The sequence below is a fragment of the Aquila chrysaetos genome, chromosome 20, assembly GCF_900496995.4.
Source record: "Aquila chrysaetos chrysaetos chromosome 20, bAquChr1.4, whole genome shotgun sequence".
In the NCBI taxonomy this organism is placed as follows: domain Eukaryota; kingdom Metazoa; phylum Chordata; class Aves; order Accipitriformes; family Accipitridae; genus Aquila; species Aquila chrysaetos.
This window is the reverse complement of record NC_044023.1, coordinates 1,451,459-1,477,866: the sequence shown is the minus strand read 5'-3', so window position 1 is coordinate 1,477,866 and position 26,408 is coordinate 1,451,459. Positions and strand designations below refer to the sequence as shown.

The 26,408-nt window shown below is 43.6% G+C and overlaps 1 protein-coding gene across 3 annotated transcripts in view; it reads left to right on the top strand.

The window, feature by feature from the left end:
* The window catches only part of FBLN2 (fibulin 2), a 109,317-nt gene that overhangs the window by 21,609 nt on the left and 61,300 nt on the right, over nucleotides 1-26,408 (top strand). For all 3 annotated transcript variants that reach the window (XM_041118814.1, XM_029996267.2, XM_029996266.2), the window contains exon 2: nucleotides 6,709-8,171. In XM_041118814.1, coding sequence (XP_040974748.1) covers nucleotides 6,791-8,171 — 1,381 coding nt within the window. In that variant the 5' untranslated portion in view covers nucleotides 6,709-6,790. The remainder of the gene's footprint in view (nucleotides 1-6,708; nucleotides 8,172-26,408) is intronic.

Genomic DNA, 26,408 nt, shown 5'->3' with positions numbered 1-26,408 from the left:
GAGTCGTTTCTTGCTCCTCTGCAGCTGCCATCCTCCCACTGAGTCACTTTGGATCCGCTGCAGTGGCGACTCCCAATGACACAGAATTTCACTCTCCAGTGAGCCAAGTACCTGCCCTGTTATTTTTGGGCTGATCTGGGGTGAGGGGGAGCACTGACACAATAGACCCAAGGCACGATTCTCCCCTCCTCGGCTCTGCCCTGTCATTCACTTGGAAAAAGGCTGCTTTCACTCTCCAGGACTTTAAAAATGGCTTCAAAAGCTGCACATTCTGGAAGAATACGTCCCAGAGCTGCCTGGTCACTATTGCTAATGCTTGGCTACTTCAGCTGAAATACCTTGGGTGATGCTTTTCCATTACTGCAGCATGTCAGGTTCCTGTTTGGATTTGAGCGTGGGGAATGTCCTGGAGAGCATCGGGAGCATCTCTGCCCAGGGGCGCTTCTGCTGGGAAGGGAGGTCTTATCGGAGCCGCTTTTGGGAAACTGCGTGAGTTTTGATCCGGTGCTGCTTGCTCCTTGTTTGTCCCACTCTTGAGTTCTCTGTTGAATTAAGTAATGATCCTCTGGACTCCCAAATGTCCATTTTTTAAGCTTTTCCATGAAAAGAGGGTTAACAGTAACTGATTTTTTTATTGAAAATAAAGCTGAGGAAAACCGCCTGCAAAAGCTATGACTTCTGAAAACAGGCTGATTTCGCCAAGAACTGGAGTGTTGACAACACTGAAGTGACTAAGCATCTTGTGCTTTACTTTCGATAAGAAAAAGCAGCTCGTTGAATTCGGATTTACACTGGGGTTTATCCTGCCTCTCTTCTCTTTCTCCCCAACCCAGGTGCCCTGAATGAGAAGGCTGGCTTCAGGTCATCTCAAATTCCATTAATTAGCAGGCAGAAATGCCTGGCTCTGTGCACTGTATGTTGCATAAGAGCAGTAAAGGAAACCCGTCTCCACTTTTCATTCATCTGTCTGGTGAATAGCACTTTAGTTACCTCTGCTAGGGAGATGGGCTGGGAGCAGCCAGCAGCAATCCCTTCCAGCACTTGGTGAGATCACAAGTTTCCGGATTGAGAGGGTGTGAAAGGAAGAGCTAATCCACTGGCTGGCACAGCTGAGTCAGGAGTTACCGGGTTTAGGGGTGTTTTTTTCTGTTTTTCGTACAAGAAAGATCTCTCACAAATTTCCATTTTCTCTTGCATTTAAAAGGGATTGTTTTTAAATTGATATTTCCTTCCATCCCCTCCCTTCTTCCTCAGTCTAAACTATGACCGCAGCCATTTAAGAGCTGCTGGCAGCTGCAGCAGACCAGAGAGGTCTGGCTGGGGAGAGGTGCTAAAATACACAGACCGGTGAAATACGTTAGCCTTGTTGTTCGGTGCGGGTGTGCACATGCGCTTCGGCCTACCACTGTGCTTTTTACAGTGCTTTCACCAAAGTGATAGAGAAGAGATTCAACGTCACAGACCAGGGCAGTGGTTGGTCCCTGGCTACGTACGGCCTGACCCTGGAGAGCCAGTTTGGACTGGGTAGCACTGGGAGACCAGGAGAATGGTTCATAGCTGCTCTGTGGGTTGATGAACTTGCTTTGTGCACAGGTGGCGAGTGCCACTACAGGATTTGCTTTCTCACAGCTTGGGGCATAGACAGAGGGTTTTTTTGTATGCATGAAACCTGGGCATAGATTAATGGATGAACTACGTGGCTAACCCCCACAGCTGCACCCAGCAGAGAGTGTGTTCCCAGTACATGGCACAGGAGGGATCACACAGCTGTATGCCACCTTCTGCTTTCACATCAGGCTTGCATCTGGCCCTGCACATTGTTCAAAAGGAGATGTATATCAAAACAGCATTTCTATTTTTACCATCCTTGAAAAGGGCAATTTAGTGAGGAATTGAGAGTTAGGATAGAGAAAAGAATTGTTCTATCTAAACCTGTTTGTAGGGATCTGCAGCAGATTAAATCGCAGGTACATCTTCAAAGCTGGAGGTCAGCGGGTTCTCATGCAGGTGTTGTCCTCTGCAGTGGGCTGAATTTATTCTATTTATTGCTTTTTTGTTTATAAATGGCTGATCTTTTTATTCCATGAACATTTGAAAGAATGCTCTTGGTCCTACAGTGTCTCTTCCATACATGCACACCTTCTGCAGTTGTTCTGCCTTCTCTGGGGCAACCGTCACACAGAAATATGGTGTTCGTGTGAAGTCTTTGAAGGAAAGAGCCTCCTGTCACCTCTGCTTACCTAGAATAAGCTTTCTGGTTCAGCACTGAAGTGAAACCATCTGGAAAAAGAATCTCCCAATAAAATACTCCTCTTAATTTAAAGAAGTTGCACATTTAAAATGTCTAGATCTTCTGTGGGAACACACTGGTTTCATCAACATTTTCAAGTAATACAGCTGAACTGTTTTAATCAAGTCAACATTCTTCCTTTCGACTTTATGTTATGGCTTTGATTGAAGTAAATCACTCTGACTATATTGTTTTGCAAAAATGTCAGAATTTATAACTTTTTGGCCCTAAATTGAATTGAAGTAAGCATTTTGAAATCTTGTTTTGTTCTACCCACTTCCCCTGCCAGGAGACAGGAATATGATGTTTTTCAGCCAGTGTTAGTTATAATTTTGATGGTATTTGCTGTGAGCCTTGGAAGTCCTGTCACACAGATACTGGTTTCATCTGCAATGTGAAGCATTCTCATTTCCTTTTCCATGAAGATGTGTGCCTGTAGTTCATGTTCATTTGGACTCTTACTTTTTTAAGCTGGTTTTCCATAAGGCGTCTTTGCGTTGCCTTTCCTAGGAATCATTTTTAAAGAAGGAATTGAGGAATAAGGAACTCCTTTGTGGTCTGACCATCCTCTCTTTACTGCTGATTTACCTCCCAGGTTTACTTCTGTTGACTTTGAGGGACTTAGTCCCAGTCCAGAGCATTGGCCCTCCCTTGTGTGGGCACTCATGCTTTCTCAGGATGCACTGTGTGCACAGGACCAGCAACAGCTACTTTAATAGTGGCCCAGTACAACTCCACTAAAGCCAACAGGGTTAGCACTTGAACCAAAGGAGATCAGGATATGCAGCACAGCAGGTTAGGAAACCGCACAAAGGACATAAATTGAAGTCTTCTGGGTCATGAAGCAATGCATGAGGACTGGGGTGACAGTTGGGTTATCTTGCTGTAGAGCTCTGTAAAGCTTTCAACAGAGACTATGAAAGACCTTTATTTTAGGTGCGCAGGGCTTAATTTGTTGTGACATCTCACCCAACTGAGCAGGGAAAGTCAATGACATTGATAACAGTGGGTGAAGGACAGAATTGAGAGTAAAATGACCTGATTCTCTTTTAGGTGAAGCCCTTGTGTATTGTCCCAGTTGCGTAAAAGGACATTAAAGAAAGCATGAAAATAGTTAATGGAAACAAATTATTGCAGTAATATCTACTGGTATGAAACTCCCCCATCCTCCAGAGATAGCGCATTTTTTTACCCTGTTGGTATAGACACCTTTATTTCACAGCTCCAGCTTTTGATGCCATTACCAAGTAATTAGCTGCTGTCTCTAGAGCATCGTTTCAGCAGTGGGGAAGGGCAGTGATCCAGAGGCAGTTGCACATCAGCTGCGTGGGCTGGCAAGAGCACACACACTCTGTTTGGAGGGATGCTTTTTCTCAGTAGGGCTCAATAGTCATGTCTGCGCGCTTCACTCAAAGCTGTTTTTCTCTGTGCCTGAAGTAGAGACTGTTTCTTTGATATGCAAGTTTATGGGAGGGGGGGGGGGGATGGGTGGGAGCGATGGGTGTGGGGAACAGATGGAGAAAGTACAGGGAAAATGCAATGGTTTCAAGGAATAGGAAGAGATACTTTTGTTGGAATCGTTACACCAGAAACAAGCAGCCTCTGAAGGAAAGTGAGCCTGAGGATAGGGAAGATTGTGGTGTTACCGACAGAAAAAGGGTTTATAAGGGTTTCAGCTTTATCAGTTTGAGGTTGGTAGCTTGAGAAACCAAATGTTGAGGGATGTGGAAGTGATCAAAAGAGAAAGGTTACAGAAGGACTGAATAAGGCATTGAGCAGAAAGCATGAGAGGTGGGGAGCGGGGACAGGGCTTGCTGTGGGAGAGGGGCCACGAGCTCTCCGAACCTCTCCGTGGGTGAGAGGCAAGGGAGCAAGGAGAGAACAGAGGAAAAACTGGAGGTGCCCTGGACAAGCAAACAAACCCTTGGACCGAAAGTGGGTGCAGATGAGGAGGGGAGGAGGTGACTGTACAGGGGAGGGCAGTCAAGCAGCTCCTTTCACGAAAACAGGACTGTCCCATGATAAACCCTCAGCTGTGCTTGAACTTCTAGGCATGCTAGATATCAATTATGACTGGCTTTCTGCTCCTTGCTTCAGGAGACGAGGTAATTTGGGGGTTTCCTGTTGGGCGTTCAAGTTCATGCCTGAGAAGTGAGTGCTTGTTTTGGGGAAACCTGAACGTATGAGCAGGGCAGGCAAACACCGTTCACAGGGGTGTCCTGCTCCCGTTGTCACATTGACCTGACGGGCTGTGCTGCACCAGGACAGCAGTAGTTGACTGTGAGCAGTTGCCGTTTTGGATATGAAGTGGGTGATGCACACAAGCTTGCCCTTTATGTGACCCACAGGAGCTGATTACCAAGGCAATGCTGTGCCCTGCCTTCGTGCACTCAGAGGCTGGCCAGACCTGGGGCTGTGACACCCAAATGGCCCTCATCGGGGTCCTGGGGCTTTCTGAGCCCGGGAAGCACTGATGCAGGAGAGGGAGGCGCGGGCCAGGGCAGAGCTGAGCTCAGCTGCCACCAGCAGTGCTCTGGCAAGTACCGAGTTTGACCAAGGGACTTACGTGCACTGAAGCATTAAAGCCAGGAGGTACCAATGGGAGGGGATGGTGACAAAATCCTGCTGTGGGACCCTCACAGAAGAAGCTTCTGTAAGCTTTCATTGTCCTTCCATTCATTATTTCCCACCTAAAGCTATGTAATAATTACAGATTTGGATTACCTGGAAAAGCTGCTGAAAGTAGGATGAATTATTAATTCGCAGGCTGGATTCTGAAGAATTAATTTCAGCACCACATATGGAAGATTCTCCTTCATACAAAATACCGTAGTTTTGAGAGCAGCTCTGAAAAAGTGAGATTCTTCCAAGCCATTATTATACTTTCTGACAATTATATTTTTCCTTCAATCAGTATCTTTTAGCACACTCAACTAATACACTCAAATTAGTAGTAGAAGAACCTACATTTGTAAGAATTATATCTCTGTACAATGTACTGAAGTAATTCAAATTCCAGGGCAGAACTGTGGAAATTCTTAGCACAGTTTGTCCATATCTTATCAGAACAGGCACGCTTTTCCCACAGCCTGGCTGCTTTCCAGCAGTGCCGAAGCAGACTTGTTGGAAGCCCAGTTTGAATGGGAGAAGTAATCTTTCTGAATGGATTTTTTGGCAGGATTCCTGTTGCGTGTGTGGTTTATTGTTCTTGGTGATGTGACTACATTTTACCCCCTAGATAAATGTTTTAGGGTCTTTATTTTTTTGATGATGGGAGGGGTTCTGGAAAAATAATCAGATCACTAATTCTATAAAATTCTATAGGTAGACTTTTTTCTGTTTTAACTACTTTTCCATGTTAATTGTGTAGCTTTTTGAGCATGCTTTTGATATAAAGGACAACAGCTGATTTACTTTAACTCTTAAACTTTCTATGGTCAAAGGGTTTAGTAGTTAAAAATCAAACAACTTTATTTTCCTCAATGCATTTTAACAAAGTGTTGTTATGCCAATTAATTTTTATATATATATATATATATATATTTATTTATTCTGTTCATAGTGTAGTAATTCACTATAAAGTATTTACTGGTGGTGTCGAAAATAAAAGAAGTGGTTGCCAATGGTGGCATATCCTCAGTTGGTATAAACATCCACTGCATATACAGTTGTAACTCTAGTGAAGTCAGTTGATCCCTCTGTGTGCTACAGGCCTGCTGTGGAGCTGTGCCAACTTCTGTGAGCTGAGGATCCGGCCTCTAATCTGTATTACAGGATAGCTAATATGATGTTTAACCACACAGCAACCGCAATATACAAAGAAGTTCTATTTTAGCAGCACTGGGGCGAAAAAATCACTGTTAATGCTGAAGACTGAAGGGCAAAAGATTGCTAAGTGGGGGAAGAAAGCAGAAAAAACCCTCCTCTTATTTTGAGTTAACATGTGTACAGACAAATTCTCACATCTGAAGGCTAAGTTTTGTCTAAGAAAGATCTTTAAGATTTGGGTCTTTGAAACATAAAGAATAATTATCTTAAATGTACATCTGCAGAGGAAGAACTGTGTATTTACTTATTATCTGCCAAAAAATCTTTCTCTTTTTAGCTAGAAAGATTAACAAAAAGGCGTTGAAGTATAAAGGCCTTCTTTTTCTTGAAATATATATACATTGTGAACAGATTCAAAAGAGAAGAGTCACAACCTTTTTTTCTTTCTCTTTCTTTCTTTTTCAAAATGGGGGTGGGGGGGGAGCATGTAACTCCAAACTTAGTGCCTACAATGCTTGGAAGACATTATGATTAATTTCGTGCTTAGGTTTCCAGATGTTGGATTTTGTCCCAACTTTTAAAGACCTCTAATGTTTAACAGGATATGTGCTGAGTATAGTCTTTAACAGAGTTTTCTTTCATAACTCTAGGATCTATGAGAAAAGGTAACTCGGGAAAACACTGCAGATTCGGAGCTGAATCTACAGCCTTCTAGGAAAAAAAGCCCATCAAATGTGCAAGTTTGGACTGGAGCTATATTTGTTTGGGAAGACTATGGATAGGTACCAGAGCTGGCAGCAGAGCTGTTTGAATGCCATCCTCCTTGTGCTGCTGTGGACCGGCTTTTCCCGTGCACAGAGGGACTGCACGGGTGCAGAGTGCCAGCCCCTGGACAACTGCATCGAGGACGTGCTGGAGCCCGGCGAGTGCTGTGCCACGTGTCTGCAGCACGGCTGCACGTGTGAAGGCTACCAGTACTACGACTGTGTCAACGTGGGCTTTATCAACGGCAAAGTACCTGAAGGGCAGTCTTACTTCGTGGACTTTGGAAGCACTGAGTGCTCGTGCCCCAAGGGAGGAGGCAAGATCAGCTGCCAGTTCATGCTGTGCCCAGAGCTGCCCCCAAACTGCATTGATGCAGTGGTGCCAGCTGACGGGTGTCCTCAGTGTGGGAGGATAGGTTGCCTCCATGAGGGCCAGAAGTATGTAGCGGGGCACACCTTCCACATGCCCCCCTGCAAGGTTTGCCATTGCCCGAATGCTGGTGGTGAGCTGATGTGCTACCAGCTTCCAGACTGTAACACGTTCGCCTTGAACACTGCAAGTCCAATAGATGCTGAAGATAGCGAACCAGAGAGGCACTACGACGATCCGTACAGCTACGACCAGGAGGCACCAGAAGGAGACAACACCCAGGTGGAGTCTCCAAAAAAATACAGGAGTTACTCTTCCCACCTAGAGCAAGAGAGCATCAGCCAAGAGCAAAGCGAGGATTATGACTACCTCCCAGCCAGCATTGCTCCTTCAGCTTTGGCTCCGGCCGATCCGTACACTGAGGAAATGGCTGTGCCGCTCACCACACCGGTGCCTAAGGTCCCCTCTGAAGTTCGCAGTGCCACAGAAAGAAGTGAGCCAAAGAGGGTGCCCCGCACCACTGTAGCATCCCTCCAGCAAGCGACGCATAAAGAAGCACCAGTAACCACCAGTGCTCCTCCGGAGCACACAACAGCTACCACTGAGACACCCAAGCACCTGGAGGAATTAGAGAGGAGACCAAAGGGAAAGCAAGGGGACAAAGAGAGGCATGAGCAAGAAAGAGCCCCACACTCTAAAATGAAAAAGCATGCCAGAAAAGAAGACCCAGGGAACAGCATGCATCTAGGCTTGAAAGAGGTGAATTTAACAGAGCCGAGTTGGTCAAAAGCTTCCCATGAAACGGACGAGGGAAATACTTTCCCCAAGGTAAAGTTCAGTGCAACAACCTCTCCTCCTGTTGCTCTAAAGGAACACCGTAGTCAGTCATCCCAAAAGCAGTCACAGACGCTTTATCGTTATCATCCTGAGGAAGATGGGGACCCCAACTCTATTCACGCTAACCCCAGATTACCAGAAGGTAAGAACTACTTCTAGTATAGATGTCTAGAGACATTTATTCATAATAACATTGGTGCGTATCCACTGTTCTTTTCTTCCTATTGCTCCATATGGGCATGAAATCAAGCAAACCTCCAGCTACCTTCTTTCATCTCTTTCAGAAGATGGTTTGTGTTTCATTTGATATAATAGATAACATTTCACTATTGCCTACCTTGCTTTGATTTTGCAGACTGTGGATGGTGTTTTCTGGTATTTTAACTTTATTTCAGGTGATGATTTGTTAAACTCCAACTTTTTCCTTCTATTACTTGCTTTTAATTTCTAATGTGATGTTAGAGAAACATCTTACTCTGCACAAAAGGATTTAATTAGTTATCTGCTTGGATCATCCAGTTACCAACTGAATGTAATCACGTTTGTAGCTTTTGTCTTTTGCTGGGGAGGAAGTGAAACAGTTGTGCTTCTACTACGAAAATATTTACAGCACTTGTTGTAATATTTATCCTATGGTTGGAAGGCTGTCTAAGCTCGTTAGTACAAGAAGTTGCTAGATACACTCAAATAACCCTGAGGACTAGTAGGGAGAAAAAGGACTGTCTCTTGCTTTGTGTTTTTTGGGGGCTGGAAGTTTATGGTGTTTGTGATCAACTGTGGCAAGTGTACATATTTCCTCTCTGCCTCTGGATTCCTCTTGACATCTGCAGTGAATGTTGATTATATGCTTTATGCAATGCTCATTACTGTAATGAATGCAAACTTCATCACTGTAAATTAGCACATACACAGCTCATATTTCCAATTCATTTTTCATCAAATCAAGAGTAATATCTCCCTTTTCAAGATGTGGCACAAAATGTTCTCATGAGTCTCAGATGTATAATACTTGCAGTCTGAGTAGAGAATACTGATTACTCCCTAGATAGTGATATTTCTTCCTGGGTTATCTAGGTAGCCCTTAAACATCTTGAGCTGCCTAGTCCATCTACTCAGGAAGTTTAAGGGAGATAGGAGGAGAGCAGATTTGGAGCTGAGACTCTAGGTCCCAACACAAACAGCACCTCATGACTGTTTACCAAACAAAAGATGTACGAGGTCCATGAATGGAGATGGTAGCCATTTTCTTTTTCTTTCACTTCCACTTATGTTTTTATTGTAAATGTTGACCTCCCGGTTAGTGGTAGCAGCTATAATCTCAGTCAGATCTTAACTTCTTGATTTCACCAAAAGAATGCTCTAGAAATCAGTCTTACCTGAAGAACCTCACTGCATTGTAGGAGTACACCAGGCAGCAGTGTTTGAACACAATGCCTTGAAATGAGAAAACTTTAGCTGAGCACACTTACCATCCAGACAGATGCCATTAGGAAGTGTAGATTTTCAAAAGGATTTAATAGATTGTTAATGTGCTCCAAGCCTTACCTCCATCCTACCTTCTCTTCACGGATGCCTGTTGTATTTTACTTCTAGCTCCTTTTGTTATGGGAAAGATGAATCAAACAGGGGTGACTGGTTGATTATCCTAGGGGAGTAGTGAACTGATTCCAGCCTTCCAGTTTGTGTGGCCTGAATAAGAGGATCTGTCTGTAAGACCTGTATCTGCTTTGTGCAAATGCAAGCGGCAAAAACATCTGCCTACATGGTGCACTGAGTTCATCTGCAGTCAGATTTTACACTGCATAGTATTACCATGCAGCTTAAGCACAAAACTTTCTTTATATTTGTTGCAACATACCACAAAATCTGACATGAGCTGTGCATCAAGGCTGTGCACAATACATGGGTCTGAGTTAGGACTAATAAGCAATAACCTGTTTTCTGATGTAACTTAAAACCAATCTATTTTAAATTAAGTTGCCTTCTTTTTTTTTTTTTTTCTCTCAAAAAGAAAAGAAGGGTGAACCATCCTGAAATTTTCAATGAGAGGGTTTAAGAAAGCCTATTGGGGTGAAAGTGTTTAGCAGCAGAGCTACCTACTACATTTTAGAGTCTCCTTGGGTGATTTCCAGTCTGTGATTCCTGGGAACTGCTTGGCTGAGATAGGTCTAGTTGGGGTCTGGATTAGGTTGGGAAGCCTGTTGGATAGGAGCAAAATGTCATGGATGTCATGTCAGGCATGAGTTGTCTAGCCTACAGAAGCAGGCTTGGAAATCACTGGATGCTATTTTTGCCTTAGCTAAGCTACATAGTTATATCTCTGTCTCTATAAAATTTCCTTTAAATATTGTAGATGTAGAAATGAAAATAAACAGCCTTTGGGAGCACAGCACTCTGTTTGGCTGTAGACGATGCAGCTCTGAGGCTGCTGGTTCTCCGTTTGGCCCACGGAGTTGCTGCGCGTCCTGGGAGTGAGCGCCGGTGTCATGGCACCACGTGCATCGCCCCACAGCCTCTGGCAAGTGGGGCCTGGCCAGGCATCCCATCCGCTCCACCATTCCCATTAGGAATAGTTGGTGGAAGCAGATCCGTGCAGGCTGTAAAGGAACTACGGAACATTCTCCAAAAATGAGGAATCTCCCTTGACGCGGCTAGCGCCAGCACTCATGCCTAGGGACTGCTGTATTTTCACTTGTTTTGTTGCTTTAATTGATGCTGTTGCGACTCATGTGAGGAGATCCGTATGTTTCAAGTAATAAAACACATACATCTTCTGTCTCTTTGGTGACTCCTGAGCCAGTGATAGAGGGTGAGTGAAGATATTAGTCAGACTTGAAAGAAAAATTAATTTTGCCTTCAGATATAGAATGAAAACATAAATTTCGTGCATGTATTTCTAACTAGAAAATGGCATAATCTACCAGAATTGCCAAATAACTTATTTTCTCCCCTCAAGAATCAGCAGCATGATGTAAACAGCATCAATCCCCTAATTTTTAAGACCTGTGAGGCCGTTTCGCTGTTTCCCAATGAGGCTGCCGCTCTGGCAGCCGGGGGATGCCGCGCCTCTGGGTCCAGTTGGGCTTTTCCTCGGAGGCGGCACATGGACGGCCCCAAGAGAGGGTTCAGGTCCTGTCCGGCTCTTTGGGGTGTGATGCGAGCCAGGCCTCAGGCAGGTGCAGAGTCGCTCCTGTCCCAAAACAAGTAGGCGCTCCCAGGCCACCGGCCGCCCCCTGCCCTGCCCGGGGGCTCCCAGAAGGAGCGAGTGCGGATTTTGTTTGACCAGCTCTCGGCAGGGTGCTGTGGGGTGCAGAGGCCACTGCTTGCAGCTCGGGGAGGGCGTTTTGGCCTCCGAGGGTGCTGTGTGATTGCAGAGGGTCGCAGTGCGCGGGGAAGATGTTTGCAGCCCGAGGGCTGGCAGCGGCCGTGCCTTTCCAGCAGCGGCTGCCTGGGAGAGGGGAGCTGGGTTCGCGGATTGCTTGGGGTTTTTGCACTTAATTGAATTTTCCTGTTTTTCTCATCAGTCTGTGTATGGGGATGGATTTTCTTTATTTTGGGTTTTTCCTTTTTTGAGATCATCAGTATGGTTGGTTATTAACATTTCATCTTAATTGCTTTTTTTGTGGAAACATACGTTTATTTAGGTTCCCAAGTCACTGAGAGTTACATTTTTGTGACTGTAGGGACATTCTAGATATTTTTTTTTTTTAGTCTTTCTTTTTCTCCAGAGTTTAGAAAAGTATAGGAGGCTTCACAGAAACATTTGCTGCCACTAAAAATTCAGCCCGAGTTAGATGGCTATTGCATTTGTTCTTCCTATTAGCTGTATCCTGGCACCAGAACTCAGCTGTGGTTGGATCCCTGATGCCTTTGGTTAAAAACTTGGCTTCATTACTTATATTTTATGTATCTCACTTTGGTTTTATATGTAGCTGAATTTTCATCTCTCAAATCTCTGATGGCTCGTATGTAATCTAATAGTGGAAAAAACATGGAGTACTTTGGTGCTTGGAAAGGTTAATTTTGTGTTTTGATTCTCCTTCTCCTTTTGTGCTTTGCTTTTCATCCGTGTTTCAGTACAACTCTGTGAGGCTGGCACCCGCTGCTTCCCTTCTCGCTGACACGGGGGTTGGTCCCCAGGAGAGGTGCCGTCCCCGGTGAGGCTACCCTGGGGTATGTCCTGAGCTCTGCCCGTCCCGGGGACAGAAATTACTCTGCATCTAAAAACCTGCTGTTGTTAGACACAAGCACAAACAACAAGATGTAATACTGCACTGTATTTCACATCAGCCAGCTAAGATGATCTACTTAGCATCTTCACTCATGGACTCCAGTGAATTGTTTGAAACAAATTGCCATTTGTTTGGGGAATTTTTTTCCACTCTCCTTTTTTGGCTGCTCTGAGCTTTCCTGAACCAGCCGTTTTGCTGATGATCTGGGTGCTGTGTGAGGCCAGGCCCTCTCACTGGTGGCTCTCTGGGGCAGCAGCAGTGCTCGTGGCCCCAGGGAGGATGCGGGTGCCGCTGCTGTCACAGAAATGGGCCCTGTTGCAAACCCACCGCTAAAATAGTGACTTTGAGGAGCTGGTTTCTCCATTTGGAAGGTGGAAAGCACAGCACCAGCTCTGCAGGGCTGCTCGAGCCCAGTGGATGCTTTCCTGCCTCTGGCAGGGGCAGCTGCTGCTGCTCAGGGGTTTCCACCACCCTGTGCTCCGTGCTGGCCCGTAGCCCTCCCTGCTGTGGAAACATTTGTCTTTACTTGGTGTGCGAGTGCCCTTGTCATAGATCCTGAATGTAGACTAAAGAGCAACTTCCTTCAGCAACATACAGACCTATTGAAGTTTCTGTGGCAAATACTAATTACACCATTCCTAAAGGAACTGTAAGTGTAAAGTAGAGGCAATTACTCAGCTGAGAAAGTGTAAATTAAGTACTTTCACCAAGGGAAGGGATGAGATTGATGGAGACTATTCTCTTTATACAGTCTCTTTCCAAACATTGATCTTATCCTGTCACTTACTGCAAGAGCAGCAAACAGAGGGAGTTTTAATTTCTGTACTTCCTATTTACTCATCCTAAAAATGCCCTGAACAGGGGAGGGTTGAATAAAACATCTTTAAAGATCTTACTGTCAAGTTTTATTATGATTTTTCCACTTTTTTCCATTTCCCTATGCTCTGCCAGTAGAGTGCTGTTTCTTGGATAAATGTAACTCAGGTAGCAAACAGCCTCATTGTGAATGTTTTATGATTTGCATTCTGGTTTTGGCAGGCTGAATAGCAATTTGCATCTAGCTGGAACCATTGTGTTTCAGAATGGAGGTATTTTTCCACTTTAAAAAAATCACCAGTTGTGGATGAGTTTATCGTGGTTGTTTTCAGAGATAAGGATAATTGCCGTCCAGCTGAAGTAAATTGCACCAAGTAAATATTTGTGAGCCGAGATCAGTGGATGCGAGAATGGCATCTATTGCATGTGAATAATGATCAGGTAGGAGGTACTGGGAGGCTCTTGTGTAACTTCTAAGGAAGTAGTTGAGATTTCAACCAACCCATCTACTGCGCCTTTGCTGATATTGAGGCTCATGAAGAAAGATGACCTTGAATTTCTGAACTGAGGACAAACAGGAAACGAGATCCATAAAGCGGACCAGCAGTGAGGGTTTCCACGGCGTTCCCTGAGCACACCAACCCTTCGTACCTCCTACTGCCACCATAAAATGCACTGGAGGTGGGAGAATGCTATGGATGGTGCTTCAGAAACACAAACTCTGTTTGCAATTACTTTGTATTTTTTGGTATCAGCTGGTGTTCTTTCACATTTACTTGAATTACCTCAGGCTTAATCCTATGTTGTCTACTTCATCTCAGTTCTCTCTGCAACAGGATGAAATCAGCTCTGAGCCCTCAAACTAGGATACCTGAGGAATAAAAATAAACCTCGGGAGAAGAGGGTGCAGGGAGAAAAAGCCTCTGGGCCACAAGTGTGAATCAGCATGAATTACGGTCCCAGGTGACAGTGTTCAGTTGTCTCTTTGGTAGTTAAAGTTCTGAGATAGTAAGATAATAGAGGAAGATAGCGTGAATAGGTATAAGGCAGGCTGAGATACTTATAGAAAGAGGAATACTAAAATACTATAAAATTAAGAAGTGTTTTAAGAGAGAACCGCAAAATAGATCTATCTGTTCTGCCAAAAATGGCATGCATACCTTATAGGGTAGCTGGATGCTAGTTTAGGAAGAAAAAGAAAAAATGCAACCTTTTCCTAATTAAAAAATACCACGTGTGGTATGTGGGGGGATGATCCTCTCATGGATAGCGCACAACCTCTTCCGAGACCCCTTCCCTTGCTCACCTCAATGCTGTGACTGCAGCGCCCATGGCCCGGGGCTGCCACCCCCTCCTCGTCCCGCTGCACTGGCCCAGCCGGTGGTGAAGCTGTGAGCAGCTCACGCAGCCACCTTCCTCGGACCGGCTGGCAGATTTGGGCTGCTGGGCCACTGCCAGCCAGCCCTGCTGACAGTGGACCTGTCATTTCAAGTTTGTGCCTGAACGGAGCGTTGCAGGATGAAGCGTGGCAAGGTCTGCTTCCCTGCACGCAAGGCTTGGAAAGAAACCTGCCTGAAGTGCAGTAGTCGCCACAGTCGTGTTTCCCTGTCTTTTGTCTTCCTTCCAATATCTAAAAGCGTAAGTAGGGGCTGAGGTTGGACAGTGAGATGAAGGGAACTGCTTGTGCTGGGATGGGCCCTCTTGGCACTTTCTGTTTTAACAAGATCAGTAATTTCAAGTGTGTGTGCGCTAAACACTGCTTGTGGCCTGAATTTGTGAGCGAAGGGTGCAAGGAAAAACAAAGCCTGCCTCAACGACATGGAGGAGTGTATTCAGACTAATTGTTTGCAGACTCTGAAATAAACAGTAGCCAAAAGTATCAAATCTCCAGGCACTGGACTGCCAGATGTGGCCAGGCTTTCTGTTTCCAAAGCTCTTGCTTTCAGTGGATGCAGCATTAGGCCTGAATCAAGTGCTTTGAATAGTCCCACTTGAGGAATTTGAGCACAGATCAGGAGGGCTGATCTAGCCTGCCAGCCTAGGCATGTAGGCAGCAGCTGAATTTTGAGTATCCAGACTTGCCCTACCCAGGAGCATACTTTTGGGGTCAGTGTTGATGGTACGGCGTCTAGATGATCTCTCTGGACGTGTTGCTGCATGACTGCTGCTTGCCTGTTTGTGTTTTGGGAACTGCTATGGGTCAGACCACTGCTGCTGGTTTTCCAGCTGGCCGGGCTTCAGTGTGCCTCTGAAAGCTGCGGGCTCTGAATATGGAGCATCATGCTTTCTTTGCAAGAATCCCCCCCGGTGAGCCTAAGCCCTCCTCACTGCAGACCTTCTTCCATTCATCATGTGCATCTCCTTGCTTAAAATGGAGATATTAATCAAAGGTCATGAGCTCCTGGTTAGCAATACTTTTGTGTCAGGCTTTTATGGTGCTCCTTTGGTCCTTAACTCTTGCAGAGTATTTTAAGTGGTAGCTATATATTGAAGGAGGAGCTCATGATCTTTAGTTAGAGGAAATAGTTTAGAAGATCCTTGCTTAAAGATGTGAAGATCTGTGAATTGGTGCAAGCACAAGCATGGTATGCAGAATGCCAAGTTTCAGCGCCACGTGTCACTAAAAACTGCCTGTATAACCTGTCATAGTCAGATGTATGCAGATTTTTAAGATCCTAAAAAACTTACAGAAATGCTCAGGTCTTGAGGTCTTTTCTTTTTAAACCCCAGTACCTGCCAATCTAGTAACTAGAGGTGTTTGAGGTGGTGGCTCGTTCTCTTCCTGAGTTACCCATAAAATGAAGATAACAGCTCCTCACTTCAGTGTGATCTTAGGGATAAGGCTATGGGGCTGGGGACCCTGGCAAGCAGGTACAATGCGCAATATAAGGTGGGACAAACATGTATGTTCCTTCAGATCTTGCTAGTCTTGCCTTCATTAAATACACTCTGAAGAGCAAGGTCTTTTTCCCAGCATCTGGTGCGATGATGGGGTGTAGTCAGATTTCCCATCCACTGATAGTGCATTTTATACACTGAGTTCTTTTTGCAGCAGCAACAAGGACTATTACTCATGCAGTTGGCTGGAGCAGTTTTTTATAAGGAAATTCATTGTGTTAAGTGTTGGCACCGAGGGGAGGTGCAGAGAACGTTTGAAGAAAAAGCGAAACAGGATGAAACATTCACACCTGGCTGGGGAATGTATATTGGCAGTATCGGTGTCCCATCCCACCCTGGAGGAGCGCGGCACTGGCACAAGCCCAAAAGGCAGTGTCTGTGTGGGACAGGTTTTCCACAGTGACACTGAACACAGGCGAGGATCCTTAACTTCATGGGATTTAGTTACCAAGATAGTTTAAATCTTATATGTTGAAGTAATAAATTCAACTGGAGTTGAGCACCTAACCTGTGATGGCATCAAAATATTTTTGGAAACCCATCCCGTGTAACTGTTTTGTAGAGGTAAACATAATTGTTTGTGAAAAGTTAGCTCCATCCATGGTTCAGTTCTGAAATTAAAACATGCTGGAGACAAACTATGGAAATAAGACGGGAGTTTTCTTGTACAAATTAATTAACCACTTGAAAAGACAAGGCTGTTGGGCTCACCAGGTTTCTCAAGGGGACTACATTTGCTGGTTATTTATAGGATGTATCTGAGACTATTTTCTTTTTTTTGTATGCATGTTTGATACTTCTTCAGAAAACAGAATTTAAATGAGACTTCTTTGCAGTAATGTTTGTAGTATTCTAATCGATCACTGAGGAATTAAAAATGACCCTGAATATAGCTCCTTGTTAGAGAAAGGCAAATACAAGTAGTAATTTCTGATCCAGATTTTGCGAGACAATAACCTTTTGAACAGTTTCAAATATGTAGGCCAAATAAACGTAGCTTTCTAGCATATGCTTACTCATGAAAGGATTTGTAATTTCATTACCCCGGGCCTCACAGCGAGCAATATCTCTTACCTCTTAGGGATTCTTAGGTAACAAGCCAGAAGTAATTGGAATTTTATAAAGATCCCCTTATGTGTGAGGAGGTTTTATGTTTTGCTGACTGTTCCCAGTCTGTCTGTGCTGTGCCTGAGATGACCGATTCTCTTCCAAAGCCACCAAAAAGTCCTAAACCGCCATCCCAAAGCACTGGTGGTGCTGGCACTAAGCCAAAGTCTGAGAGAGGGCTAGAGGGAAGAAAAGTAATTGTGCTATCTTTAGGACCAGCAAATCTCCACGGCAAAGCTTCCCCTTTCCTGCCTTTGCCTGGGGGGGGGGCAGGGAGCGGCAGCGCCCGCCTGGAGCCACTTGCCTTTGCCCTGACACGACATGTGGAGTGTCTGTGACCCACCAAACACATTGCAGTGAATGAATTTGTAAGCAGCGACATTACAGAGCCTCTGGGTCTGCAATCGTTCACTGCCTGGTGGAATTACTGGGTTTTACTCCATCACTGGGGTGCACTGATGGTGATGGAGTACCTAATTAGATGGTAGCTGTTGCTAACGTGGGTGCTGTGGGGTGTTAGAGGGAGGCAGCCGCTCCTTGCGGACAGCCTGGGGAGCGCGGGGCTAACGGGGGTGCGTGGGCAGCGTGCTGAGGTACTGCTTTGCCTTGCCTGCCCCTCTGCAGCTTGGTCATGCTGTGTGCGGTTCTGGCTGCAACTTATTCAACCCCTTCATATGCCAGAAAAGGAGCAATTTAGAAAAACACACAGAACAGTAACTCCTTCTCCCTTGTTGCTGTGAGTGCTGGTTGCTTTTTTTGTGTGGCTGTTGTGAACCATAGGGATGCTGATTGCATTCAGAAGGGCTCAGAGTTGCTTGACCGTAGTTTTGCATTACCAAGTACTAAAATAAATGTTTATGGCTCAAACAACTCTGGGTTTAAAACCTTTCAGCAGTATAAACAGTTGCATGAAAGGGGAGGATTTGCATCAGTAACTTCTTTTAAAAGATGTTATGAAAGTTGATGTTCTTGTGAACTGTTTCTCTGTCTATAATACACATCTTAAAAATAACGAAAATCGTCAAATGGGACCTCGTAGCCTTACTGTTATTATTCATAGGGCAAGTTATTGCTTGCATCTCCAGTGACCCCGGTACTGCACAAGTAATAGGTTTGTATACGGTGTTGTACACCTTTCCACTAAGGTTATTTGAATTGGGCACATGAGTATGTCTCAAGGATAAAAAAGGCAAGTGCTTAGGATAAGCTTTATTTTGTATGAGGTCACTATGTAGAAATTTTATTTCAAGAAGAAGAATTTGCATCTTCTCTCCTGTGTTAGCCATCTGTGCTGCACCTTTACCTCCCCTGCTTTTTTTTTGGCTGTCACTGGAACGTATTGTGGATTTTCCCACTCCTCATTTGCTGCATGTCTCCTCCCCGTCCCATAGCCCTTGAGGAGCCAACTTTTGTGGCTTTGCAATTAAGGAAATGTTTCCTTTCACCTGAAGTCGGCACTCTGGGGCATGCTGATAGCTGCAGGTTGGAGTTGACGTGGCAGCCCCTGACTGCTGCAATGGCTGTGGGTGGCTGCAGCCCAGCGTGGGGTCTTTGTGGCCCAGCACAGGGACTTTGCAGCCTGGTGCTGGCCACCAGACATTGGGGACCAGTACAGGAACTCTTCTGGGAGAGCTGTAGGAAAGCAATGGAGGAAGATGTGCCTCCAGTGGTGTTAGGGAAGTCAACAGGTTACAAAAAAACCCAAATAAACTGAAAGGGCAAGTCAGTGCTCAGTACAGGATCATCGGTGAGCACTGTTGAAAAGGGACAGAAGAGTACCAGATAAGAAAAAATGGCATTTGCCATGGATATCATACATAATCCAAGAAATTTTAAGCCAATTTTACACAATATTTTCTGGTCTTAGTATGTCACTGAGATGCTTTTGGTGTGGTTTTTTGAGTAATAAGCTCAATAGCACCGTGTGAGAGCTACAGTCTGGCATTGAGCTGTAATAGCACTCATGTCCTCCTTATATTCATTGTGAGCAACATCATCAGCTGTGTTTGGAGCAGGGGAGCTGGAGTTTGACTGGAGCTGGCTCATATGCAGGGAACAGAATAGAGAAGAAAATGAATGAGCTCTTGCAACAGGAACATCTGGCTATACTTCAGTTTCCTTTTCTTCTCACCTCTCACTATTTATATGTTAGTTTCTGTCTGAGTTTTGAAAGACATTGTATGTGCTACTTACTGGAATGATTTTCAGGGCACAAGTTAAATTGATTAATATTATAGAGTTATACATCTTGTATGAAGTGAAACATCAAAAGTGCTTCTTGTATTCATCTTCTGATTGAGACATCCTACAAGGACTTAGGAAACAATTATATTTTGCTGTCAGTGGTTTCTTACATAGAATTTATTATACTTAATACCAAACCTACTGTGTAATGATAGTACATGGCACACGCAAAAGAAATTCCAGAAACACAAACCTTGCTTCAGTGGGGAGCAGAATTTCTTGAAAAGCAAACACTGAAGTAAAAAGCGTGTTGTCTTCACCAGCTACCTTAGTGGTGAAAGCAGATAGCCTTGTGTGCCTGATACAGGTGTTGTGTTTTGGGAGGACAGGTTTTGGAGAAGATGCGTGTTCAAGCTTGTGTAGTTTGTCATTAAAAAAGTAAAATTCATTACTAAAACCACATCTTTTTAATGAAAATTGAGCTTACTGTATATAATGGTCATTTCTTATGACTCTTTCCATAAGGTTAAACAGCTCTTTTGCATTGAACAAGCAGAATAGGAAACTTTCAGCTAGTTTAATGGTGTTTAAGGAGTCTTTTTTAATAATGTTTCTGAGAAATCACTGGGAGGAGGACTTTTAGATAAGAGTATTAAGTCAATCCATTATCTGCTTGGTGGCATGGAAAGCCTTACACCCACCCAACAACTCTGCCAAATGCTGTCAGTATTTGGCTATCAAGCTTTCAGTTGATGCCTATTTCTCTCTAAAGCTCAAATAGACCGAATTGTAATTCTTCAGCTACCACTATAAAACATCTTGTTTATGGCCTATAAGCAGCTGAAGATCAGTATAGTTCTCCCTCTTATCCAAGAATTCTTCCTCTGCAACGTGCATTAATTTTCCTTGTGTTGGAATTGCCTTGCATTAAGCTACTAGTAGTTTTCATTTCCAGATTCAAAACTACAGTATTCTAGCCAAATGATTTTGTAAGAGATTTACTCTGAGGAACTGTTTTTCATTGAACATAAAAATACACTTAAGTAATGTCTTGTGTAATAATGATAAAACTTGTACTTTCACTGGTTCTGGATCAAAGTTGATAAGCATTGTCTTAACTCATGGCATTGAAATCAAAAGAAAAGTATAGTAAACATCAGCGGTTACTAGGTTTTACATTAGAAGGTTACATAAATGTTTAATTTCAATCAGCTTGGATTGACTGCGGTCACAAGCAAATTGTGTTTTTGCTTGTATCTTTAAGTGAGGTGGAAGATAAATATGGAGACTTTCCAAAATCTTGTGCACTGGTCTCAGAAGTTTCTGTTGTTGCATTAAACTAATGAATGTGCTTTACATATGTTCTTGAAATACGGACTTTTGCCTTGCTCAGCCTATGGCCCTGGGATGCAATTTTCCTGGTAGTGTCTGCACTCTTTCTCCTTTATGCATGGCCCCGGGGACAGTAGGAGCAGGTTTGTACTCTGGCATGACCGAGAAATCTGTTGTGGGACAGGCACGGACTGTCACTGCCTTGGTATTAGGTGAAACTAACCAATTAGATGAAAAAAAGAGTTATACTACTGGTTTTCTTACTCTTGATGAATATAACCAACCAGTTAAAATGAATAGGAGCTTTTGGAGTCAACCAGTTACATTTGCTTTGCAGTGTGAATAATTCGGTATGCTGAAAAATTCTGGCATGTGGCAGAGAGGCCAGTTTAGGCTTACTATTTATGCTCACACTCCTGCGCTAAGGTTAAATGAGTTTAACACTTTGGGGCTGAAACTAAGTGTCCTTTAACCTTTAGTCCTGAGTCCCCATTCTCACTTTGGTGAGTGCGAACCTTGCAGAATGCCAGCACAGTCTGGCAGAGCAAGCAGCTCGTGTGTAAGGTAACATCAGTGACTTCAAAGGTGGAACGCTTCATCAGCACTGCTGTTTGTCTGCACTCCTTTAAACTATGGGATCTGACCTTTATTGGGTAATATTTAAATCCCATTTTGGTATGGTGAACAGCTTTATGCAGTCTTGAAATCTGACCCTGATATTTCAGAGAGATTCCTCACTGTTATTGGGCTTTTAAATGGAGTTAGCAACATTTCTTGAAAAAATACTTTGAAGGTCAAATCCTGTCCTGTCAATGCCGAATTAACCCCATTAGTTTCAGTAAGGTATACACTCATTTTAGCCGTATTGCTTCCTCCTATATTACTTTAAAATAGTAAAGGGCAACTGTTAAGCATTAGAAATTCTAAAAAGTAAATGCTGTCTTTAAGAAAGAACTCCATACATCTCACATGAACATACAACAGTTGGTCTCATTTCACAAGGCTTTCTTTGCAGTCACAAAAAAAAACTTGCTTGTCATATTTTTTTGGTCAGACTCAAATTCCTCTCCCAGATCTTACAGCTAATTTATAGTAAACAAATACCTCATAAAACGTACGATCATTATACAAATACATTATTATAGCCATTTGTCTTTGTGTTTGTAAATTCCACAAATTGAATGTCTGGGTAATGGATGTTTATGGAGATGCAGTCGATAGCACTGACTGAGCCCATGGGACGACATGGTGCTGAGGGTCATGAATGAGCACCTCTTCCCATGACAGGCAGGAAAGGGCTTGATGCCTACTGATCCAGCATCACAAACCACATTCATTTAGAAAAAAAGAGCTGGTGTTGATGGATGAATATGCTTCCCCCATCCATGCCCGTATAATAGAACTGAGATTCACACTGCTGCGTTTCAAATGTGACACAGAAAATTCCAGGCTCCCCCAGGGAGTTAATCATGCACCTGACCATAAGTACCTGGATTATGGTCAGTTTTGTAGATGAATATAGCTCTCTTTCAGATATTGGAGAGAGACCAATTAATTATTTTGCTACTCAATAAACCCAGAGTAATTGCACTGTGTCCTAAAGATGTTAGTATGAGAATTGTCCTTGTGTACTGCCTTCATACTAGGTTAAAATACTGCTGTTCTTGGAGCAAATCTTGGCTTACTTTGGTGCAATTGCAACACAGGTAGGCCCTGGTACTAGCGAAGAAATCTCCACAGCACTTTCATATTTTATATTCTTTAATGGCAAGAAACAAAAATATATATATATGCTGCAAGATTAAGGATTTAGTCCATTTCCTGGAAGGCCAGAAGACCACACTGCTGAAACGGTGATTGATTCTATTCTCAAAGATGAACTAGAGAGGTTTTCTAAACCCGACTTGTTTGTTTTGGCTGGCTGTTTGCTGCCACCTTGCTGAGATTTTTCTTTTGCTGCTTGAATCTCCTCCAGACTCTTCAGAACCTGAAAATTGCCAAAGCTGATGACAAATAAGAAGGAGCAAGTGTTGGTGCAGTGCAAGGAGAATGTGAGTTAGCAACAGGTGTTAAGAGGACTGATATTTCTGGTGTCGTACCCGTGGCACACTCCATACTGTGGGTATGTGTTGCCCTATCTGTGCATTCTCCCAAGAATGGAAAGCAGCTTATCTGCTTTCATAACCTGTCTCCTCTCTGCTGCTCTGGTACTGCTAGTGGTACAGTGCAGGTTTGTTCAGCGGTGCCTCTCATGGGACTGAAAAGGTAAAGTTCAGGCTTTATCTATGCCCTATCTTGATCTAATTAGGAGAAGACGCTACATGTGGGCTCCTGCAGACCAGTTTCAGGGCTTGTCTGTGTGTGCAGCTGGTGGAGAGTAAGGAGACAGCTGTACCCTCGTGCAGAGATGTGCAGGCTGAGCTATAGCACAGAATTTAAAGTTGATGTTCATTACAGAAGTTACACACGGTGAGCATGCAGGATGAATGCATAAGTACAGCCAACACTGATGTACAGATTGTGTGTGACTCCGTTGGGTATCACATGCCTTAAAAAAGGTGCAAAGTAACTTCCAGCTGTGTGCTGGGGAGCTGTGTGCTAAGACTGGAAAATGCCTTTATCTTGTTCGCCCTCTTCTTTTCTTATGCCCTGGTAGTAAGACTTGGTTACTAACTTTCAAACCGCTAAGCAACTTTTAACTACTTGTCTATACTTAAAAAAACCACCTCAGTCTGACGCTAAAATACTTCCTAACATGTTCTCTGAATCAGTCTGTCAAGCAGGGGAGAGTTCGGTTCTGCAGTAGTGATGGCTGTTGCCACAATTTATGTAGTTGAAAATAGAAGTTTTGTATGCAGGAGTTTATAAGTAGCAAAATTACTCCACAGGTTTGCATAGTGCTGTAGGAATGCTTGCTAGTTCAGTGTAAAGACTTATCATATAGACAGATGTAAACTTTATTCATGTCAATTAAATGTGTAGTGCTGCAGAGAGCCCCATGGGTTTGGTGGCTGGAGGTCAAGCCATATGGCAAGGTATCCCTAGTGAAACAGGGAGCCTTTGCTTCGGTAACTGAGTTGAGCCCCAAGGCTCAGAAAATCCTCAAAGTAATGTAAAGTAAGTCCTAGTTTGCAAAACCAAAACAACACAGCAAATGCATTTCTAACTGTAGCTTGATAAAAAGAACATGTAAACAAGACTTCACCTGGTTTCATGTTTAACTGCAACATTTCTGGCAGCTCAGACTTGCCTGGCTTTTTCTTCCATAACTGCCAGTTATGCAAATTGATTAATTTGGCAAATTACTGCCTTTTGCAGCAAGTCATGTTCAGAACAAGAAAGAGTGAAAATCTAGTCTGTGGTGAAGTTGCTCGTCAAGTGTTGTGCCACACATGCTTGTAAAGGAGACTAATAAGCACTTTCCACCATGGAAATGTATGCCTTGGACATCACCTACAAAATTAAGGAAGGAGTGCCAAATCCTACAACATGTTTCAAATAATCTGATATTTGAGGTTATTTGTAAGGTCCCGTCTCCCAGAGTCATGCGGCTGGCCAAAACCATCACCTTTCACTTAAAAGATTAAAAAAAAAAAAAAAAAAAAAAAAAAGTGGGAGAGCCACAGTCTTTCATAAAGAGAAAAACTTAAATCACAAGTGTTTAAAAGCCAACAAACAAAACCCACCCCACCTTGTAAATAGACAGCAAATTAAAAGAATTCAAACATGTACATGTTTCTGCTCAGCCCGTTGCAGTCCTCCCCCAGCCATCGTGCTCTGTGGGCAGTGTGGGCTGTGGTGGCAGGGCCGTGGTGGGGTGGCTGTGAGCGTGGGGGGAGCCGTCTTTCCAAGCGCCTCTCCTTGTGTGCACCTGGAACATGTTCATAGGAAGGTCACTGCAGCAAGGAGGAACCAAAGAGGAGCCAGGCAAATTCAGAGTGAGAGCCAAATGAAGGCATTTCTCTTGCTGAGACCCACAGAAATTGCTAAAGAGGGAAAAACAGAACCTTGCTGAAAATTTCAGCAAGGGAAGGGAGATTAGCAGACAGGTATGTCCTACTTTGTCGCACACTATGAGCCGTTAGAGGAGTGGGTGATGGGGTGGGCTCAGTATTTTTTCTATTTTACTTTCAACCTGGAGGCGGCTAAATAGGAATGGTTTAAAATAGTATCATAGTTGCCATAGATACTTGTCTAAATTGAAAATAGAGGTCTGGACCAAGCTTTTAGTCTGTCCGCCAAAGCAAAACTTGGACCTGAGTGATGAAACCTGAGTGGGTTTGAGGAGTCATGCTGAAGCTTGCGTTGCCGCAGTCAGTGATTCAGCCGCGCCGCAGAGGATGTGGATGTGTTTGACGTCACTGAGCAGCTCCAGCAAGGGTTCACATGGGCCTGGAGACTCTGGGAAGGGAAAAATCCTTCATGCTTCAAACGTTTTCCTCCTTTTTTTGCCCCAGGAGGTCTGTAGAGCTCGGAAAAATGCCATGGAATGCTGCTTTCCTGGGACTGGGTTTGATTTTTATTTTTTAAATGTTACTGTGCAACAAAGCAGCAGCAAATTTAGAGTAGTTCAGCTGGATAAAAGCATCCTGTTAAGGTAAATTCAGTTTATTTGGCCCAGGAATGTGTGGCAAATGTGTGTCTAATTACAGATAAGGCCACTAAGACTTTTATCTTCTTTCAGTGAAAAAGAATCTGCAAATAAAGTGTAAAATGTTTTGGTGAAATGTATGAAGGTCCTGTCAAGGATTTGGTTATCGTGAATGAGCCCCACTTAAGGGAATTGGAAAACTTTCACCCTATCCTTCTGCTTTGTGGGTGGCATTGGGTGTATTGGGACAATTTGAGCTGACACTGGAAATCCCTCACTTTGAGATAAAATCTGTCCTTCTGCCTTTGGAGATTTCTAGTTTCATCTGTCTGTTTTTAGATGTAGAGGGCAAATCAGTACTGGTCTGGTGAAGATGATGGAGATGCACAGAATACATCAGTTGAGTCTGGCCTGAAAAGTACATACTTAACATTGTGTCATATTTCCTCTCCAATTTCTTGCTCAGTAGGTGGTAGAGAATTAGTGCTTAATTACTTGCAGGCTGTGGACAACAAGCAGCCCCCTTAAACTGTTTACATTTCTGGATAAGGCTGGAGCTGAATGTTCTTTGTAGTTCAGTCTTTCTCAGTATCTATGGAAGATTTTATAGTGCTTGTTTATCTTTTACACCATATACTGGGATAAATGTTTGTTCCCAAAGAGCTTTCATCTATTAAAAAGAGCCCCATTCATCCACGTCTATATCATGTTATGTATGATAAATCCGATTTATACCATTCAGCATCCCAGCTTGTGAAAAGGCACAGTCTGTCATTCAAGAAGCTTGTGAAATTGTGGGAGTTCATAACTGAGCCAAAAATCAGATCCAAGTCTTAAAGGTGGAGCTGGAGTTCTAGACTTGCTTGGATACAAGGAATTACATCTAGCATACATCACTTGAATAAAACATTAATTTCCCATTAAAAAACATTATGTTGCTCTGATAATTGTTCCTGTATTGAGTAATCCTCATTTCCTGCATATCTTTGGTGACTCATCACAGCAGAGTTCTCATCCATTCTGCTTTGCAGATGCTCTCAAGCTGTCTATTCCCGATCTGACTCAGCTTCTTTATCATCAGCATCTTCTCTCGTTGCTATTGTGCTGTGAAAATGTATGCCTCGCTAAGGACTTCATTCTCCTTCCAGCTTAAAAATGACTGGCACTGCTGGCTACACTTTTAAATTTAACTCAAGTTTTAAGAAAGTTTTTGGTTAAA